We start from the raw sequence: 23,019 nt of genomic DNA on the forward strand, positions 1-23,019 counted from the left end.
TAGTACAGTAAATAACACTATAAATTTTTATATACAAAACAATATTCAAACTATGTTTTACACTATAAAAACTGTTAAAAGTTGCAAAATGTAAGAATTTTTGTAATGCTTTTTTTTTAAATAAATCAATGTAACCAACTAGAACAAGCAAAATACTAGAGAAACATCATGTTTTGTAACAAATCCATTAAAACTTAACCTAATGTTCAAATCAAACTTATTAAACAATAAATACCAATTCGAAAATAAGTTAAAATTAAAAAAAATAACAACAACTCAGCTAATCAAATATTCCTGAAAAATATAATTTAAAAAAATTGTAAATACCTTTGGATCTAGGTTTTAAAATTAAATCAATAGCTTGATCCCATTTTCCTTCTAGGAGAGCCCTAAAGTTAATAAAGTTTCATATTATAGTAATATATCATGTTTAATATAATTGCAGGCATTTAATTATTGCATTTTTCACCTTATAAGACAAACTTTTTTATTCCTAAAGTTTATCTGAAAATTAGGATGAATCCTGTAAGTTAAATAAGTCTTCTATTGTAAATAATATTTTTGCCTCAAAAAACTGATATGAAAAATGTGATATATCCAATAAATTAGTGTGTCTTATAAGAAAAAACATATGGTAAGCATAAAATTCAAAGTTTTGTTTCACTTTTAAAATCAAATAACCTTACCTCCCAATTTCATAAGTTGGAACAGATGTGGTTCCAAATCTCTGCAACCCATAATAATTTATAAATCCTACATCTGTGAAAGATTCCATTGCTTTTTTAATTTCTTCCTCTGAACCAGTAATTTCTCTGTAATTATAATAGTAATAAATTTTAACACTGACAGATATTCCGTAAATACAAATGAATTATTATTATTTTGTTTAATCCAAAATTATTTAACTGTGAGAATACGGGTGAGGGTGTAATACCCTCTAGTTGTCAGGACTGTTAGTCCTGCTCACTGAGTCACTGGATGGCTTTTTACAGAATGTCATTGAGATCACCGAATTCTTCTGACATCAGGACTGACACCAGCTAGGGTAGAATTTTTGCACCCTAACTCACAATATTACAATCTAGATATTAAATGGAGGGCTATATTTTATCGAGCGGGGAGGATTTGCTGGTAGATTCCAATCATAGCGAGGTGAATGTCTGTACTCAACAAGGAGATCAAACAGATTAACAAATAACAAAAGGTTTAATTAGATAAAATAAAGCAAAAGAGATACATAAGTCAAGATACACAATATAACCTATTGTAAATCAAGTCTATCTAGGATACACCTCTAAGCATGAGAGAGAAAGTTTGCAATTGGTTAAAAGTAATGATAATACCTCTGTCAATCAAACTTGGAGAATGCGAGAGTTGAAGCAGACTATCTTCTTATAATTATTATGGCAGATTCCTTCTGGTCATGGACTGTGGTTTCTGTGGCAAGTTCCTTTTGTCATGGACTACCGTCAATTATTAGGGTCAGTCAAATGAAAACGAGACAGATGGGGAAAAAAGTAAGTAAACTGTTTATTATTTAAAAAGTAACCACCATAACTGTTAATACACTTATCCCACTGTAAGACAAGACAGTCAATTCCTTCATAGAAAAATGTTTGTGGTTGCCTACGGAACCATGATTGTACCCAGGTGTGCACCTTTTTGTGTAAAGCAAACTGACGGCCACGAATGTCTTTCTTCGGGGCTCCAAAAATATGGAAATCATATAGGGAGAAATCGGGGCTGTATGGAGGATGTGTAAGGGCTTCCCAGCAAAACTTCTGCAGCATAGTCGAAACAACCTTGGTAACATGTGGGCAGGCATTATCCTGCAACAGAATGATGCTGTCTGTCAACATTCCTGGGCATTTGAATTTGATGTCACGCTTCAATTTTTGCAAAGTTTCCATGTACCACTGTGCGTTAATTGTGGCGCTGTGTTCCAGAAAGTCAACGAGCAGTGGGCCTCCATAGTGATGTTGGACGCACACACGACTCACTGACCTCACTTTGAGCATGTCTAACAGACAAATGGCACAGCAGTGAACGTTCACGATGTTCCTTCCTGATTCCCAATTGAGGGCACTTTTATACACACACCTACCTGTATTACCAACTTCCCACACTTGTTATATAGTCTGTCTCGTTATCATTTGATTGCCCCTAATACATGGCAAATTTCTTCTGTAGACTGCCCTGAACTTGTGACTTTTTCCCCTTTTTATTCTAACTTTGCTCCAATCAGAGTTTAGGATTTCAATCATCTGACAGGACAAACATCTGATGCAAGAGACAGACATTCGTCAGATATTTGTGATACAACTTTCTAAGGTAAGTTCTATTTCCCATTCCAACACAAAACAATGATTTTTGGTCTACTTCATAGCTAAAATATTGCATTGACATTATTTTTTAAATGTTACATATTATTGTTAATATTTTAATTTTTATTCTTAAAATTGTTTATTTAGATATATCCATCTCAATTTATGTCATTAGCAGGGTCATGGACTCTTCTTGATCTGGAAGTTCCTCATAAATCAATCATATTATAAAAAGTCGGCTCACATTAACCAATTAACCAGTGTATTGGTTAATGTGAGTCACACTTTTTATATTGATTCTGGTGTGTTGTGCAGTTAAACAATCATATTAACTGCCATTACCATGAAATGCTTTGCCTTGTCTGTTACCTTTGTCTTATTCTAACTGCTAATTCTATAACATTCTCTCTTCATTCCCTTATTACTGAGGATAGCCTGTTCCATTGGCTAGATGTTCACAACTAAAATACTTTTATCACCATAAAAAGTTTTGAATTTGTTCCTTTTTTTTACACTAAAGCAATTGTTTATCTTTTTTATTTATATCTCTTATAGTAGAATGGTCTTCACTGAGAAAATAAAATAAAGACTTTTGAAAATGCAGTTTAACTTTATATTACTTCATTTTGTCTCTCATAAAACAAGTATTTCTGTACAGAATTACAGCTGAATTTTATACAAATAAATAAAACCTGGCATATATATGTACAGTAGAACATCGATTATCCGAATCAATTGGGGACTGGGGTTGTTCGGATAACTGATATTTTGATAACCGATTATGTACGAAAAAATAGTTTAACGTATTCGATGTTGAAATTTTTCTCCGTTGCGTGTCGCATTGCATTGAATTTTTGTCGATGTTAAGCCTAACGAAGACTATTGTATCGTTAAAAATTATTTTTTTTTATTTTGTACAAACAAAATAAATATATTGAAAAATATAAAAACAATAAAAAATAATACTTCAGAAGTTAATTTAGTATCAAAAACGTAAAATATTTGAGTAGCCCAAGATATAGCCAAAGATTGCAGTGCTACAGCACTAGCAAAACTTTAAATTTACCAAGTGGAATTCTTTCGGATAATTGACGCTCTACTGTATTTAACATATAATGTATATATGTACCGTACATATTAAATTAAAATTTAGCTGACATTTGCTGACCACTACTATTAACATTTTGTTTACTGAAATGCAAAGATTTGCCTCAGTTGAACAAAGTTGTAACTTATTAGCTACTTTAGTTTGAGAGGTCACAATCACATCACCAAAAATCTAATCTGTTGGCTTTTTCACACATTGTTGTATCACTGAACAAATTGATGAGATCAGAATCACATTAGATTGCATTCTTACCATTTTCAGGAGAAATGAACACAATTTTGTACAAGCTCAGAATGACTTGCAAGTCATTTCACCATATCACTTAAAAAATTGAATTGGCAAAACATTCTTTGAACCAACAAAATATTAGTGGTAGTGTATCATGTAAGACAACCCTAAATCATTAATATACTAATATTAGAAAAAGCTTTCAAAAAATATTTTAAATGTTCTTTTCTCAGACAAAGTAATAAATGAAAAAATATTAATTATTAATATTTTTTCATTTATTCAGTTTTATCACTAAATATATTTATAAATTCCATTTTGTTTTTAAATTTATAAATAAAACACATCATTTTCACAAATATATTCACAAATAAAAAGTTAGTATACCTCAAAATAATTGAGAAATGATTACCAAACAAATCACCCAATTTTATAGGCATGTTCTTATATCTGAAAGAATAAAACATTTTATATTAAAAATAACTTATATTTAAATTCAGGCTCATTTAAATTATAATTTAAAAAATTAACAAAATTTTGTCAACTTAAATTGAAAAAAATCAATAATAAAAGTTATTTTTGCTAGATTTTGACATTTTATTTTGCTTCCAATATACAAGTTAATAAATGTTCAAAATAAAATATACTAAATAAAGTATTATATTAACACCCATGGGAGTGACTTTTTTGGTGTCATGTTGCTGTAGAGTGACCATTGTTGATGTTTTAAAAAATTATTCACGTTTGAAAATGAATAAGTTTACAGTAATTATTATTAGTATGTTAAATATCACTTTTTCCCATTTAAATTGATACGTAGGTAAGTATATAAGTAAGGATTTATTGATATAAATTTCAGCGTAAATACAGGTATACCTTGCCTTATGTCGGTAATTGGTTCCAGGAGAGGCGACTTAAGTCGAAAAACGATATAAGTCGAATTCACTTGTCTCCGAATTTATTTGTCACTAGGCTAAACCACAAATAACCATTTCCAGTTTCGTATTTTATTTATAAATGAATCTTTAATAATATATGGTTAATACAAATCTATTTTAAGCTTACAAACAAATAAATTTTAGTTTTTAATATAGTACAGAAAAAAGTAATCTAAATTTACGAATTCATGTATGTACATTACATACTTGTAAATGTACATGTTTGCAATTTGGCGATGTTTACAGTACATCACGGACTCTTTATTTGTGAATGTGGTTTGCTCTAAGACATTATAAAATAAGATTATTTTGTAAGGTTAAATAACAAATACAGTTATTAAAATTATCTTGCAACAGTAGAAAATAAACTAATTTATATTAAATTTACTAATATCGAGTGGCACTGACGACGATGCCAAATGGTAGATATTGGAGTTACCATGGAAAACACCAATATTGAGCACTTAAAGATCGCTAAATAAGATGACAACACAGAAAAACAGATGTTTTCATGTTTTGTTCTCTAGGATTTATGATGATTATATTAACATTTACTGTAAATGTATATATTTTAATATGATTTTGTGCGCTTTTATAGTGATATTATGACTTCAATATTTGTGGCAGACGGACATAAAGTCAAATAAAATGACTTAAACTTGATTTTTATTTTTCCNCTTAAATTGAAAAAAATCAATAATAAAAGTTATTTTTGCTAGATTTTGACATTTTATTTTGCTTCCAATATACAAGTTAATAAATGTTCAAAATAAAATATACTAAATAAAGTATTATATTAACACCCATGGGAGTGACTTTTTTGGTGTCATGTTGCTGTAGAGTGACCATTGTTGATGTTTTAAAAAATTATTCACGTTTGAAAATGAATAAGTTTACAGTAATTATTATTAGTATGTTAAATATCACTTTTTCCCATTTAAATTGATACGTAGGTAAGTATATAAGTAAGGATTTATTGATATAAATTTCAGCGTAAATACAGGTATACCTTGCCTTATGTCGGTAATTGGTTCCAGGAGAGGCGACTTAAGTCGAAAAACGATATAAGTCGAATTCACTTGTCTCCGAATTTATTTGTCACTAGGCTAAACCACAAATAACCATTTCCAGTTTCGTATTTTATTTATAAATGAATCTTTAATAATATATGGTTAATACAAATCTATTTTAAGCTTACAAACAAATAAATTTTAGTTTTTAATATAGTACAGAAAAAAGTAATCTAAATTTACGAATTCATGTATGTACATTACATACTTGTAAATGTACATGTTTGCAATTTGGCGATGTTTACAGTACATCACGGACTCTTTATTTGTGAATGTGGTTTGCTCTAAGACATTATAAAATAAGATTATTTTGTAAGGTTAAATAACAAATACAGTTATTAAAATTATCTTGCAACAGTAGAAAATAAACTAATTTATATTAAATTTACTAATATCGAGTGGCACTGACGACGATGCCAAATGGTAGATATTGGAGTTACCATGGAAAACACCAATATTGAGCACTTAAAGATCGCTAAATAAGATGACAACACAGAAAAACAGATGTTTTCATGTTTTGTTCTCTAGGATTTATGATGATTATATTAACATTTACTGTAAATGTATATATTTTAATATGATTTTGTGCGCTTTTATAGTGATATTATGACTTCAATATTTGTGGCAGACGGACATAAAGTCAAATAAAATGACTTAAACTTGATTTTTATTTTTCCATATATTTTTTTGACAAACGACATATAATCGAGAATGACATAACTCGAGGTATACCTGTAATTTGAATTTAGTGTAAACATAGGCAAAAAAAATCTACTTTTTTTTTTTATAATTGCACCATTTGAAAATCTACCACAATTCTGATTTTGAAATGGTTTACTTTCATTCTATTTATTGTTTTCTAACATCCGACAAAGATTTATGATGATATGTGCAACAGAATTTTTTAGTTTTGTTCATTCGGAACCCCAGTAAATTTGCAAATTAGCACTTGATAAAAAATGCATTAAACTGCAATAATTGTGATGTTTTTGCTTATTTGTATTTATATTTTAAAATTATTTAAAACTAAACATTAAATTATTTACAGCAAGTTTTACAGAGTAATTTCAGGAGTGGCCACGTAAGCAATATGGCTACATAACTGAAGAAGCCAGAATTGAAATTTTATTGTACACCATTCAAAATTAACCCCTTCTTGTCCACTTTTTAAAAAAAATTTTTAATTAAACATAAAAAATACTTAAAACTGAAAAAAAACGAAAGAAATGCATTAATTTTGGTTAAAAAGCTTCATTTATTTTGTCTTGCCTTTCTGTGAAATTTAACACCCATGAGTCACTGTTTACACATCTGGATGACCTTGAACACAGCTGGAGTTGGATTTCCCGGGGCATTCTCATAGACGTCTGGGGAGGACAAGTGTTTAAAGTAGGGTGAATAGGAACTAAACCTATATTTTTAAATATTTTTAAAAAATTATAATTTTTATTGCGATTTCTGACCCCCCCTAATTAATTAAACATATATATAATAAAATCTATTAATTAAAAAAATTAAAAAACTACCGGAGGTCGTTTTTGACATTAGAAACTAGCTTTAAATAACTTTACCAAAGGAAAAATCGGTGCACTACAACTTTAGAACAATTAATTAAATTTGATAAAAAACCCCCATTAAAAAAACATCAAAAAGCAATAAAGCGTGAAGTGCACGTCATTAAATGTTGATTAAAATCGCTATAAAATTTTTTTGCGCGGGAAAAAAATTTTGGGGACCTAAAAAACATTCCAAAAATAATTAAAAAAATTTTTCGGGGGCTCAAACGCCCGGTTTTTTGTAACGCTATGAACCTTGCTCGAGTCATACTCAAGCGTGGGCAGGAAGGGGTTCACTCAGCTAGTAATAGTGTGCAGACAATCCATTGCAGTATTTCTCCAGAAGCTTTTTAAAAATGAATTATGGCTGATATTTCATTCTATTTTTATTTATTTTTTAATCTACTAATAAGCAAACATTTTAAGCTAGGATACCAGAAAGTTGTGGCTCAATTTTAATGCAAATGGGAAACAGACTGATATGGTTACTCAGTAGGTTCCTTTGGTTCATTAAGGTTCCATGTGTTAAAAAGTAGAACAAGAACTAATGTACTAATTTCAAATTAATATATATAATATATTGACAAAATTTTTTTATAGTAAAAGGATGAAAATACATTTTATATAAGACAAAATGAATAAACAGCTTTTTTTTTTAAATGCTTAAGATGAAATATTTCTATCATTCAAATAATTTATCATTGGATTATACTTACTGAATGTTTCCTACTTTTATATTTTTTAATTTTCCATTTAAGTCTAATAATTTATTTGCTGCAACACGATAAACAGACACCATCTGAGTTGTTTTACCTCTCTTATCTTTTGTTCCAGCAAAAGTAAAGGCAGATGTTGGCATTCTGTAAATTGTATCAACATTTAATACTTTTATCATATTACATGTTATAATTCTTAAACAAAATATATAATTATATTAATATATATATATTATTCTCATAGAAAGTAAAACAGAATAAAAAATGTGCATTTTTTTTTAATGCTATATTATATACATTAAATGTAAACTTACAAAGAAAATGCATATGTATACACATTTTACTTATGTCTGAATTACTCTTTTTTGTACTGTTTTAGCATCAAGTCCTCAGTGTTGTTGAGAAAAGATACAAGTACATTTGTAATCATTTACAATTATTGCCATTGAATATTCTTTGTTTAGGATAAAATTGCTTATATGAGGTGAAAAATAAATGCTGGAAGTTGCAAACACAATTCAATAAAAATATTAACTGAATTTTCTTTTTATGATATCTGATTGATATCATTTTCAAATAACATGAATCCACACTAGCAGACCCCGCCACGCCTTGTTGTGGCTCAAAATGTATCTATTATAAATGTATAATACTTCCCCCGTGGGGGAAAATTTTTCAAAAAATTTTTTCTCAGTGTACATTCTCTTGACGTACCCTATTAAAACGCAATCAAAAGCGCAAAAACCCGCATCTAAAATAGTATAATAGAAGCCAAGTTCTTCACAGTAAGCCTTAATCCTGTCCCTCTCCCCCCAGGGGGAATATCGAAAAATCCCTTCTTAGTGTACATTCTGTTGACGTACCCTATTAAAATACAATCAAAAATGCAAAAAAACCGCATCTAAAATAGTATAAATAGAAGCAGAGTTCTTTAGGTAAGCCTTACGGGGAAGGCTTACGGTAAAGAACTGTCCATCCCCCATGTTTAACGGAATAATATACAGCCTATGTCCATCCTGAAGTTCCATTCTAAATATTGGTGAAAAAATTTTTGAAATCGGATGAGTAGTTTTGGAGATTACCCGCTACATCCAAACTAACATACATACAAACATTACCTCTTTATTATATTAGTATAGATTAACAAAATGTAAGACATCATTTAATGTTGAAGTTAAATCTGTTTGTATTTTAAAATTATACAGCACAGTCTTTAGTCCATTGAAATCATCAGTTCTTTAAACGGCATGAGAGTAGATGCTCTTTACAATTTTCCTTTTGAAAGTATTTCTTCTTTATTACTCATCTTTTATGCATTTCCAGTGATGAGAATTTAGCCTCACTCCCATACAACCCATTAAGACTGCCATCACTAACTGATTCTCAAATTTGAGTAAAACAGTTATCTTGTTTTCATCAATCTTTCTTAACTGTAAGTATAAATCATAATTTCAATCTTTTATATTAGAAGAGTTTTCGATCTTTAGAAGTTTGTTGATGTTTTTATGACCAGAAACATGCTATAGAAACTTAACATATTTATATCATTTAGCCCAGGGATGTCCAATCTGCGGCCCACTGCACCCTAAAGTTTTCAAATACATTTTCATTTATTTTGGTAAGGAATGTTGTAAAAATTATTCTCGTGTCACTGGATACACTTTGATGTTGTAATGATGTAATTGATGTTAGAAAACTATACTACAACACATGCATAACATACTGTTGTGAACATTTCTTTTTGTTCATGAAAGAAATAGGTAAACTGCCGAGTGATTCCCATTTAACTAACATTCTTAGAATTAATACCAGTACCATAAAAGCAGATATTGACAATATTATAAAAGAAAGGCAATGTCAAAAATTATATTGAATTTATTTTTATTTTGAGTATAATTTTTTTACTGTCAATAATACAGTATTTTATGTAATTATATATATTTGTTATTAAATTAATTAAAATTTGTATTTACATTTTAAACTTTTTAAAAGCATATATTTAAATAAAATACCCTTGTGGCCTGCTGAATATATATAAATTTTTAATTTGGCCCATTAGGTAAAAAGGTTGGACAACCCTGATTTAGCCTATGGTAATGTTGGTTTCATTATACATTGTTTTGCTTAATTAAAGTCACAGTTTCCAAGAACCTATCGATGATGTTAAGTCATAATAATACTGAGTACTTTCAGCTAAGTACTTCTGAAAATTTTATTAAAGGTAAATATCATTGTAGTTGTTCTATTCAAACAAATAATGTTGTCTAATAAAAAAAAATATTAATATTCAATTACTTATTAGTAGTAGTATTAATCAGCAATTTAATTAAATGACAACAATATGTAATCATATAATATCTGTGCATATTATTTATTAAATTAATGTAGTAAAAATCAGTTTTCTATAACATTACATTTAATAGTAAAAATTTATTCTAGTTTTTTTAATTAACAACAAAGTATATTTAATAAAAATGCAATAATTCTTGTTAACTGCTGTTCAATTAGATGCTTATCAATAAAATGCATCTATTACATTTAAAATAACTAAATATTATGATATACCATAACAAAAATATGTGATATCTCAGAACACTAAGCATTAAAAATAGCGATTTATACACACTTTATCAATCTACATACAATAGATATAGATTGATATAATTTGATATATTAAAATAAAGAAGAAAATATAATTATAAAATATACACAATTTGGAAGAAACAATAATGTTTTTTAAACATTTTTACATAACAAGGCAGACAAGAAGCCTCAGATAAAAGGTTGACTCTGTTCATAAAGACTATTTTGTTCCTGAAGTTTGAAAGGAGAGAATGTAAAGACTTTTATTGCTTCTTCCAAATTGTAAATATTTTATACATATTTATTGTTCTTGGCCATTTCATTAATTTATGTATTAATTGAAATATTTTTAGGAAAATATAATTATTTTTAAAATGTCATATTATCAATTTTTATCAATCACTATGTCAATTTTTTAAATTGAATGTTGTTAATCTCAAGAATTATAAATAATAATTTTACCTTAATAAATTAGCAATTGCATATATAGCTTCCATAGTATCAGTATTTTCTTTATATAACACAAAATGAGTATAGTTCCCTCTTGAATGAGGCCAGACTGGACGTGATCTTCTTCCTAAAGAAATTTTTGATAATTAATAATTTTTATAACTAAAAAATTCTGAGAAAAATCACTGATCACATCATTCATTTATCTTAATGAAACATTAATTCGGTGGTAGTAAAATTCTGTAAATTAATAATTAAATGAAATAAACAGTTTTTGTTATATCTATGGATTTTAGAATTTCATGATCTAAAAAGAGCTTTTTTAATTTGTAAATACAGTGTAACCCCCAATTTACAAGCATATTTCACTCCTAAAAACACTCATACATTCGGAGGAGATTTCTCTTTCTTATGGTTGAATTTGAATCACATTCCAACACAAGTCACCCTATCTATATTCTCAAAATAAGATTAAATTGCAACAAAACATCTATTTACTCAACAACCAATGGTTGTAAACGAAATACAATAAATATTTGTTGATTAGGTTATTCATCAATATAAAACAAGAGAATCAAAAATGTAAGTTATCAGATGTTGCTTTATCTTATGGTAAGAAAATAGTTAAGAAATAAGCAAGCAATAAACAAGGGTAGAAATAAAATTGTTCTTTAATTAATGAAACAGTAATCACCAATAGAATGATCTGTAATGTAGAGATAAAGTTCAATAAATTGCACAATGATGTTAAGAGCAAATAGCACTGGCAAATGGAGACTGGAACCTATGGGCATTTAATCTTAGTATGTAGGAACTGTAATCGCATGACGCTTTTACAAGATGAAATATTCCAATTATATCAGAAAGTGAGATAAAGAAAACAGTTCATTGCATTAAATTAATATGTTTTATGTTTTCCTCCTTGTATGTATTAAGAAGGCCCTTCTATCAAGCTTGTCATGAGCTTGGCAAGGCCAACAATGAAGCAGAACCTGATATATCCAAGACAAACCATTCCCTGGAAAAGTTTCTGGGGTTTTTGACAACCAGATTCATTCCAAGTCCCCAGAAGGCAATAAGCTGGCACCTTAACTATTTTGTTATAGATGACTGGATGGCTAATTCTTATACAAGTACTGTATTTCTAAATTGCAGTCACAATGTTTAACATCAATATGTGCTTATGAGTAATATACATATATAATAAATAAAACTCAATTTCAATTATTCAAAATAATATGAAAAACAGAATACAAACAAAATATGCTAATGAAACCAATAACTGATTTTGAAATTTGCATTATTTTGTTTTAACTAACTATATTTTATTATTAATATACTAGCACTAATTAACATGCTTGCTGTATCAGATTTTATATGTACACAAGGATATTTTTCAGCTACAACACACCAGTATGCCAAACAGGCAGATAGCATAAAAATTATTGATTGCTGGTACATAATACTGACAGTTACTGAGTAAAAATAATTTTATATGTTCAGTCTCCATATTTGTGTACTGGAAGTAATTTTTTTAGAAAAAGAGACCGATATCTGAGACTGCTACAGATATCCAAGGAAATCATACAAGATATCAACAATAATGGAGCCCATTGTTCGACATGATAAAAACTACACAGGAGCAAAAATGTGTACACCTTGCTTGCCTCATGGTGAGGAGGAAGAAAGGGTCACACACAATGACGTCACAAAAGCTGATTAATCAGGGTGACTGGCTGTACTGGCTGTGGTCAACACAGACTGATGGGCTGCCACATTGTGTATATTTATAATTTTATATCTCCAAAAATATTTTCACAAAAACAAACTTCTGAAGACTGAATCTGTATCATCAAAGCACAAATTTTCTTAACTACTGTTCCAATAAAAATTTTATAAAATTGTAAAACAGTGCACAGCTCTTTCATAATAATGATCATCACTGTCAAACAATTATGTAACTAACTAAAAACTGATGTATGATAAAGAACTATATCAAAATATCAGAATAGAAATGCATAGAGTATTTTAGTTGGGTTGGATGCAAGAAAAATTCAATGTATAAAAGTTATCAAGAAAATTATTTTAAAATTAAAAGTAATTGAATGCCATTTAATTTCAATTCTAGAAACAAATACAGCACAGCTTATCAAAAATTAATGTATCATTAAATTTATAAAATCATTGTTAAATAAAATGTAACCTATATAAAAATGGCAAAATCAAATGATCAAAATAATTTCATAATTGAAGTTTATTAATTAAGTAATTTAAATAACTGATAAGTCTTAAAGATAATATTTCATCTCACATACAAAGCTGTTAACAGATTGAGCATTTTTATCCAGTCCATTTAGAGATTGCATTACTAGTAAATGGTTTACTGGTAATCAGGTAAAAAAAATGCATTGGTAAATATACCGGTAATTTGGTAAAAGAAAATACATAGACACATATACAGTTTAACCCAATTATAACGTCATCGGATGTAACGACAACCCTAATATAACGTCAAATTTTTATCGGTTCCACAATTTTACTATACTAATGTTAAAAAACCCACTTGTAACAACATAAAACCCTGTTTTAACATCATATTTGAAGCACTCTCAAATTTACAAAATTAGGTTACAAATTTTATTTAACAAAGAAAGTACTAAGTGTTCAGTCCCTAGGATCAGAGTCCACTTCCTAGAATGACTGTGGGTGGTACTCTCACCACCTGACATCAGTGGGGTGAGATTTGCCACCCCTTTAAACGATGTGACAGTGAGTTAGTCTGCATAGCTCTTATACTTGTGTTGTAGTTTAGCATCAAATCAGGTAAAATGGCTAGCTTAATTAAAAAGGAAAGCATTAACTTTTTTTAAGTGAATATTTTTATTGTTTCTTTTTAATTGGTATACATTAATTTAACCTTTAGTTGCCTTTTGATTTGGCATTATTCTCAAAACCGGAAGTGCTGCCATTATCGAAACTTGAGACAAATAAAAATTTCTTATAAAAGGTAACTTTTGAAATTTTTAATTATATCATTGTAAATTTAGACATAATAAAGTTGATTTAAACATTTAGTTTGCACTTTTATACATACGATATTAAATTAGATGGATTTTATAATAGATTCTTAAACATACTTGATACTTTAATGGGACTGAAATTATGACCCCGCAGATATCAACACTCAGTTATAATGTCAGAAAATTGCTGGTCCCATGGATAAGCGGGTTAAACTGTATAATGATTTTATGAAGTCAAATATTTGTATATGCTTTCGTGTACACTAAATTTTATATATTAAAGGAAAAAGTATAAAATATTTTTATTTAAACTGTAAAAGTAGTTTAAATCATTTATCTTTTAAATTTACTACTTTATACTTCTTCTCAATTTTTAAATTATCATATTACAGCATTATGCTGGACAGACTGGCAATTTTTTTTTTTCTTAACCTGTAACACCTAAAATGCAGCAGCAATTTTAGTAAAGTAACATTTTAGTTGAGAAAATGGAATACATTTAATTGAAAGTGAGTGCTTGCACTGGCCACTTTTTAATCATGATAACTAAAAAACTACAGCATGCTGTTTTTTCAGGAAATTAAACTTTTGCTTTCCAAAATAGAAAAAAAGAAAATTCAATTGATCATAGAGCAATAGTGATTGTTTAGTTGCTGACTCACTGATGAGCCATCAACTAACAATTATTAGTATTCTAACTTTTGCATTTGGAGTCAAAATTTAAAATTATTAATGTTTTAAAAATTTACTCTTTTACTGGTTATAAAAAAGCTGATAAATTTGCAACTCCTAAGTCCATTTCTCTACTAAACATCTTGGAATTAATTTCTGATATTTATGTAATAAAAATCAAGTTTACTTGAAACTTCTCAAAATTATAAAACTTTAATGAAATTTCTGAAGTTTGTAATAATTTATTATTTTTTTTGTAAGTATTCTGGACTCTCTTGTACACACAATTTATAACTGATATCACCTCTCAGTAGCCCTGCTCTTATATAATAATTTAATTCTTAATGTGGCAGATTAAAGTTGAAATACAAATTAAATACAATACATCCATAATTTATTCTACAATACATTTTGTAGAGTAAATTATGGATATTATTGATGTAAAAATATTTTAAATCAGAGAAATCAATATTTAGTGTACCTTTCTGTTTTGCGTTAGCTTTAGTTACAGCAATAAATTTCTTATCATTTTGATCTTCAGTATTACTTTCTAATCCAGTACAATTCTGTCTTATTGCAGTATGTATTTTTCTCCTTTTATCTTTATCCATCTCTGTAACCTGTAAAAATTTGATTTTTACACCTTTCAAGCATTTTCTAGAAACATTTATTCCTAATTTTGTTTAAAATTCCTTACGTCTATCAGAACTGGATCACTTTTGTCAGCATCTTGACTACAAAGATGTTGAATTTTTTCACTTAATTCTAAACCAACTTGCTCTGTTAGCTATAAACCAATAGAAAATACTTTAAAATTCGAAGAAAATGTATAATCCAAGTATGTAAGCTTTACTATTTTATTCCATTACTTGTAATTCTAATAAAGTATTAATTACAGTTACCCGAACTTGCTTACGCTGATGATATTGGCATCTTCTTTGGGTGCTGAAAAATCTGTTAAGTGAATGACCGTTCCATCTTTCTGGATTTCATTAACGACAAAATCAGAATATCTGAAAATCAATTAACTGGCAATTCAGAAACTATCAAATAAATTCCTTATTTTGTTTGAAATTTATTTATTATTAGATCATTTTTATTTGTAAATTAAAATATGCTTTCACATTAAAAATATATTTTTAAATACTTTGTTTTTATAAATTTCTTTAATGAATATTAATAAATTATTAGTTATTGATAAGAAAACATACTTTATTAATGTGAATTTAAGAACTTACAAGCTATGCTCTAACTGGAAACTTTTCACCAAGAAATTAGATTATGTATGTATATCAGAATTTTAAAGAAATTTAGATTTAATCAATAGTCACTAACTAGAGAAAATTGTAAAATCATAGTAATAACAGAAAAGTGCTTCCTAGCCATTATTACCATCCTGATTCATGATATCCTAAGTCAGCAATGGTAAACCAATAATCCATGGGGTGACTGAAATTGTCACATTTGTCACAGAAAGCAACTGCATTAAATTTTTAGCAATTATTAGGTTTTTATAAATTATTAAAAAAAGTATTTGATAAATTTCAAAACTTTGCATATATAGCATGAAAGCAGGGTCCTAAAACTATAATGAAAAGTTATAAAAACCAATAATTCTGAATCTCAAATAGAAATATCATTATGAAATAAACAATGAAATATTTGTTTCTATTTTAATCACTATTATTATTTTCTTTTCACTTATATAAATTTATTGTTACTTTTCTGATATAGATTAAAAAGTTAAATAAAACAAAACTTGCAAGCATTTTTAATTATTTTTTTAAATTGCCCAAATTAAATAGTAGACCTGCAGTTGGGAATTACTAAATTTGAAATTCAATTTTGACCAACAATTGGGAAAAGGTTTGCCAACACTGTCCTAAATTTTAAAAAATGCATTCATGATATATAACTATGACATAGTAAATGTTTGAAATTTGTACAATTTATATTATACATTTCTTTAACTTTTATACAAATTAGTGAAATTTATGAACATTTCTTTTTAAAATTCAATAAAGACAACCCACTAAACAAAACATTAATTATAAATACAATGCAAAGCATAACCTTATGCTTTGCAGTTATTTCAGACTGAAAATGTTTGTGTTACATTCCAAAATAACTGCAAATCATCATAAAATTGGTGCATTATATTTATTTTTAGAATTCTTTAGTACTTTTTGCAATTATGATTTATTGAATGTAATTTAACTTTCCAAGCTATTAGAGCTATTCTATGCAAGAGAAACTATTACCAGAACAAAAGCTACTGATTCATAAAAAACAAACTATAAAATACAGTAGGGTCCACTTATTGTAATTGCTTCATGTGTACTGATAACTAGCTGATAACAATATTAATTAATGATTACAATAAACAAAGTGTATGATGAAGTATGCAACATCACTAATAAAATACAGGGAAATGACTCACTTTGCAAAGAGTTTATCATATAATTTTATATTTTATTTAATTTTATAATTATAATGTTTTTATAACATGAGGCATATTTAATATTTAATTTTGTTATCTTCAATACATTTATATATGTTATATCTCAGTATCTACAGCAACACTATTCAGTTGAATCACTTTTTTTTTAGCCCTTTGATTAGTATTACTGTAAATATACCTGATACATGAAGTGGACTCTACAGAGTAAGCATATATATATATATATGCGTTCTTCTTAAAGTTTATCTCGTAATAAATTCATATTTATTGGAAAACATGAAATGTTACAATTTAATAAAAAGTAAAATACATCACAAATGGATACGAGTCCAATTTTGCTTGCCATGTCCAATCACCAGGAACAACTATTTCCATTGCAAAGACAACCTTTCTTGCAATGGAAATAGTTGTTCCTGGTGATTGGACATGGCAAGCAAAATTGGACTCTTATCCAATTGTGATGTATTTACTTTTTATTAAATTGTAATTCTGCCAGCCCTTTTCTACGATGAAATGTTACTGTTAGCAACATCTATTCACAGGTCTATAAAATTTTTTCCACATGGTTTTTGAAGTTTTGCAAGATTTAATATAGAATTTTCTAGTATAAAGATAAACATGGCACCTAGTAGTTGTTCACATTTGCTATCTCCTCCTGAATTGTTGGAGTTATTCAAGATAATCAAATTGGAAGAAAATATTGCCTAGTTTATAAAAGCATATGAATTAGAAGACAAGATATTAACTTTTTTTTTGTAAATTTTTTCATCCAATGGGGATTATCATTAATAAAATTAAAGACAAAGTTTGCCCAAAAGGGACCACCATTTATTTCTTGTGTTCTAGACCACACATTCATGGCGACAGACCTTCCTTTATAGGATACATGCCGCCAGAATTTAAAAAAAGTCCTTTAAAAAACACAATATATCCAATTAAAATTATAAAAAATTTTCTAAAAAGGAACTGGTGATATATAGACGTCTTGCTTTCCATCCATCCTATGGGGTGTTTCTGCTTTTATCTAGTAGAACAAGCACTGGAAAATGCAGATTTTGAAAACTTTCCCCTGGTGATGATACATTCCAATTTTTTTGTAAACTTTTTTTTTGTAAATGTTACATTTTTTAAAAGTTCCTCACTCTGGAAGGAATGAGAACTACCAAGTAAACCCATTCATCAAAAGGTTAATACTTAAATATGATCAATTAGCTAAAATATTTGTTTGTTTGTTTAGTTATGGCAATACAACACTTGGGCGATCTGCCTAGGGGGATGCCTTCCAGGAGGTCTTTTTAAGGCAGTGGTTCTTAACCGGTGGTAGTCCGTGGACCACTGGTGGTCCCTGAAAGCACCTGAAGTGGTCTGTGAAGTCATCCTAAAATTATTAAATAAATGATGACAATTCAAGTATTGTCAGCTAAAATGCTCATCGTCAAGCATTGGCTGCTAAAACGCTCCCGGAATACTTTGCTATTACGATGAAAACAGCTATAAAAGTAGTCAACTTTATTAAAAGGAGTGCACTTAATACTCATCTCTTCAAAAAATTATGCAGTGATATGAACTCTGAACACGAAACGCTGCTCTTTTCACACGAAAGTGCGATGGCTTTCCAAAGGAAATATGCTGTTGAGATTGTAAGAACTGAGAAGAAGTAAAATTATTATTAACTAATAAGGAAAACAAAGAGTTGCTGTCTGAGTTCTGTCAGTTCAAATTTCAAATATATTTTGCTTATTTAGTAGATTTTTTTGCACAACTAAATAAATTGAACCTTCAACTGCAAGAGTCAGGAAATATGAAATTGGAAGGCACTAGCAATATATCAGGTCAGTCCATAAGTTTGTACGCATTTTTATCTACAAAAAAAAGCAACAAAACTTTTTAACTAAATTTTATTTCAATCTATAATGTATTCACCATTATTTTGTACAATTTCTTGCCATCTTGATGGTAGCTTTTTAATCCTGTCTTTGTAAAATGATTTCGGTTTTGAATCAAAATATTCAGAAATAGCCTTTTTTACATTGTTCTCATCCTCAAAAGTTTTTCCTTTTAAAAAATTCTGCAAACTCCGAAAAAGATGATAATCACTGGGAGCAATATCTGGCAAATATGGTGGATGAGGTAAAATTTCCCAGTTGAAGCTTTTGAGTTGAGCAGTTGACGTTGTTGTCAGTTAGCTATTGACAGTTCATGTGGTATCCATTTTCCTAGCTTTGAAACTTTTCCGATTTGTTGTAGATGTCTATGAACAGTTCCATGGGATGAATTTAAACGTTCCGCAATTTCATCAACTGTTAAAGATGGTTCTGCTTCAACTAGTGCAGAGAGAGCATCATCATCAAAGTCAACAGGTCTTCCAGTACGAGCCTTATCCTCCACACTAAAATCATTATTTCTAAATCTTTCAAACCACTTCTGCGCAGTCCTTACACTAATTACAGTTTGATTATGAACAGTATTTAATTTTTTGGCTGCATTTGTAGCATTCTCATCACTTAAAAATAAAAAGTATAAAACATGTCTCTTATATTCATCTGTTACTTCCATTTTAATGAAAATAAACAACTGAAATGTTCCCAATTCTGAACAGTATTATATGAATGAGATCCAATTTAACACTTCAGTGTAAAAAGTATCACATTAGACTGGCATTTTTAACAGCAAAACAAGATTTTTCTCAAGGTCATAAAATATGCAGGAACTTATGGACTGACCTGATATTTGCATTTGAAGATAAAATCAGTGCATTTATTGCTAAAATTGACCTATGGATCAACAAAGTCAAAAGACAGAATTTTTCTGCATTTGATTCATTGAACCCAATTATTGACGGACAGTCTGCTGAGATTAAAGGACAAATACAAAAGAACATTACATTCCATTTGCAAAAATTGAAAAATGAATTCAATCGCTATTTTTTGAACTGCAAGGACAAAGGTATTCAGAAACTGATCTGCAATCCTTTCATAGTCAACATTTCTGAGGTGCTGGATGAAATACAAGAAGAGTTAATTGAAATGCAACATGACAGTAACTGCAAGGATACATTCGAGACAGGAATTAATCTTGAAGATTTTTCGAGCCAAAAAGCTATTGCTTTCCCTAAAATTTGAGAAATAGCTTTATGGTACCTAACTTTATTTTCAACCCCATATTTATGCGAGCAAGGATTCTCAGTGCTTTTGATAATTAAAAATAAACATCGAAATTGGTTGGATGCCAGTGTCGACATGCGTTTGGTTTTGAGTAGCACTGAACCAAGAATTCAGCAGTTGGTAAACAGTATGCAGTCACAAAAATTGCACTAAAGTAATATAATTAATGTAACATTTTCACAAATAATATAATACTCTTGGTTCCGAATAATTTTATACATGATGTCACACTACGGAACCTGTGACCGGTGCTCTGTGCGTATATGTTAAAATATCCTGACAAACGTTTTCTAGCGTTCCAATTTTATACACGTTCAATTTATAGAACAATCTTATAAGAACCTATATTACTGCCAAACAGCTTGTGGTCCATGGCAAAACAAAAATTTTGATAAATGATCCCACATCACTAAAAGGTTAAGAACCACTATTTAGGCATTACAGATGTGGAGAAATTCTGGCCCCTATTTAGGCATTACAGATGTGGAGAAAACCCAGAAAATTCCACATGGTCAACCCATCCAAGCAAGACGCGAACCCATGACCAAACTCCCAGTGTTCAGGGAACAAAGACCACTTGGGCACTGGTGGACCACAATTAGCTAAAAACATTTGCATATTTGTTAAAATTTAAGCAGATCTACATAAGCATTTGTTTTTGTGGTTCATTGGATTTACTAAGAATATTAATAAAAATAATTTACCTGTGTTTCAAAATTCCATAAAATCCATTCTCATTTGATAAATATTCAGTTATTCCACAGTTTTTCTCAGTTTGAAAAGGACTGTTAATAGTCCGATTTTCAGCTACAGAATGATCATCATTACATTCAATATTTTCCATTTCAGAATGTGACAAATTTTCATTCTTACTCTCTTCAAATTTGGCCTTTTTACACGGTAAGTCATGCTCGTCATCAAGTTTATGAATCTTCTCTTTAGAAATTGATACTTGACATTTTGAATCTGATTCCACTTGATCTTCCATCTATAAAATTTCAATATACTTTAAATTCTTATAATTCTACAATATACTTATAATTAATGTAACATTTTCACAAATAATATAATACAGTAGAACCTCGAAATTTATTTATATTTATGAACTTCAAAAATATACAGGTATTTTTATAGAAATCAGTATCAATTCACTAAACATTATGCTAAAAATTTACTAGACTAGACTTGAATTCATAAATCATTACAGAGTCTAGACCAGGGGTAGTGTGAGATTAGCCAGGGGTACACTAATTCGTTAGTACCACTTAATTGGCCTATTCCGTGAGAATAGTTCCCCGAGTTTCGAATCGTAAGATCCGATCGTAAAAAGTTTACATAGGAGAGCGTAAACAAGGATAATCTGAACCGCGTAGTTCAGACGTTCGTCAGGTTCCCAACACCAGTTTATCAATTTATCGATGCGCGGACAAACACGCGTAGGCGATCTGATTCGAAATAAATTGAGGAGACATTCTTATAAAATAAAACAAGAGTAAATTTAATAAATCTCAAACAAACAAATACAAATAACCAAATACAACGATTATACGACAAGCTATAGACTAGGACTGAATCTATGCTAATGCGCGTTCGAGAGAGAGAGCTCGCAAAATTATTCTAAACATACGACCTGTTTAGATGTCGTCGTCTTGTTTCTGTAGGTAAAGGACACCTTGCAGATAGAGTTCACATTACTTTCGTAAGGGAGATCAATTCGTGCACAAAATATAAAATATCACTTCTTCTAATTGTAGACTCGGGACTTAGTCTATCGGATTCCGTTATGGGCGTTGGCCATCAGGAGGAAAACTGCGTGGAGTTTGTATGCTTCGGATCTGTCGAAGAACTCCTTTAAAGGGCGTTGGTCATCCAGAGAAGAATTGTGTGGAGTCTGCCCGTGTTCAGATCGGTCGGAGAACTCCTCGAATTCTGACCAATCTTCCCTTTTATTTCAAAATTTCGTCCAATCATCGTCCAGTAACTCTTTCGTGAGAACGGACGAAAGGGGAATGAATGAGGGGTAACCATTTCCCATCTGAGTGAGATTTTTAACCAGATATGGGAAAAACAGCGGATGTTCTCTTCTGTGGAAAGGAAGTGACATCTGTCATCTATTTTTCCCACTCTAAAACACTAGTTTTTTCACACCAAATGAAGTAATATTTTGTCAATATTTTAAACATATTAATAAAATTATTAACTTAGACCCAGGGCCTTTCGGATCTCACAGTAGCAAACAACGGCATGTGTGCCCAAAGTGACATTTAAGGAGAAATAATTTGGCATGTAACTTAACATACATTTTCAATTTATCATCTATGTTTTTCAACCATCCTTTTTACATTTATTCTAATTAAAGCATATTTGTTTAATTTCTTTAAATATCATTATTCAAAATCTAAAATTTTGGCATGCATTAAAATCCTTAAAGCTAAAATGCATATTATATGGCATGCAGGCTCAAACAGGTTTGCCATCTATGGTCTAGACGCCAAAGTGGTCGATATAACATTATTGAGGGGTCGGTTATCAAGGGGTCGCCAAAGTGGTCGATATAACATTATTGAGGGTCAATTATCAAGCCTAAGTTAAGGATAAGGGAGAGCTAAGGATCAAGCTTATCCGTCTCACTGATTGTCAGTTATAAAAATTATTATTAACATATATACAATAAATGAAAAAAATGCAAAATTATAAGAAATGTATTAAAATAGTAAGCACTTTGTTTT

At 29.3% G+C, this 23,019-nt stretch overlaps 1 protein-coding gene across 1 annotated transcript in view; it reads right to left on the reverse strand.

Moving 5' to 3' along the window:
• LOC111625042 (pseudouridylate synthase 7 homolog) overlaps nt 1-23,019 on the reverse strand; it is a 55,419-nt gene that overhangs the window by 24,122 nt on the left and 8,278 nt on the right. Inside the window, exons 2-11 of the mRNA XM_023368061.1 lie at nt 21,164-21,278; nt 20,995-21,097; nt 15,582-15,678; nt 15,363-15,452; nt 15,147-15,285; nt 10,986-11,100; nt 7,941-8,084; nt 4,048-4,110; nt 687-812; nt 328-389 (exon numbers count right to left, since the gene is read on the reverse strand). Coding sequence (XP_023223829.1) covers nt 328-389; nt 687-812; nt 4,048-4,110; nt 7,941-8,084; nt 10,986-11,100; nt 15,147-15,285; nt 15,363-15,452; nt 15,582-15,678; nt 20,995-21,097; nt 21,164-21,278 — 1,054 coding nt within the window. The remainder of the gene's footprint in view (nt 1-327; nt 390-686; nt 813-4,047; nt 4,111-7,940; nt 8,085-10,985; nt 11,101-15,146; nt 15,286-15,362; nt 15,453-15,581; nt 15,679-20,994; nt 21,098-21,163; nt 21,279-23,019) is intronic.

This window comes from Centruroides sculpturatus, unplaced genomic scaffold (genome assembly GCF_000671375.1).
Source record: "Centruroides sculpturatus isolate CEXI.00-Female unplaced genomic scaffold, Cexi_2.0 scaffold77, whole genome shotgun sequence".
In the NCBI taxonomy this organism is placed as follows: domain Eukaryota; kingdom Metazoa; phylum Arthropoda; class Arachnida; order Scorpiones; family Buthidae; genus Centruroides; species Centruroides sculpturatus.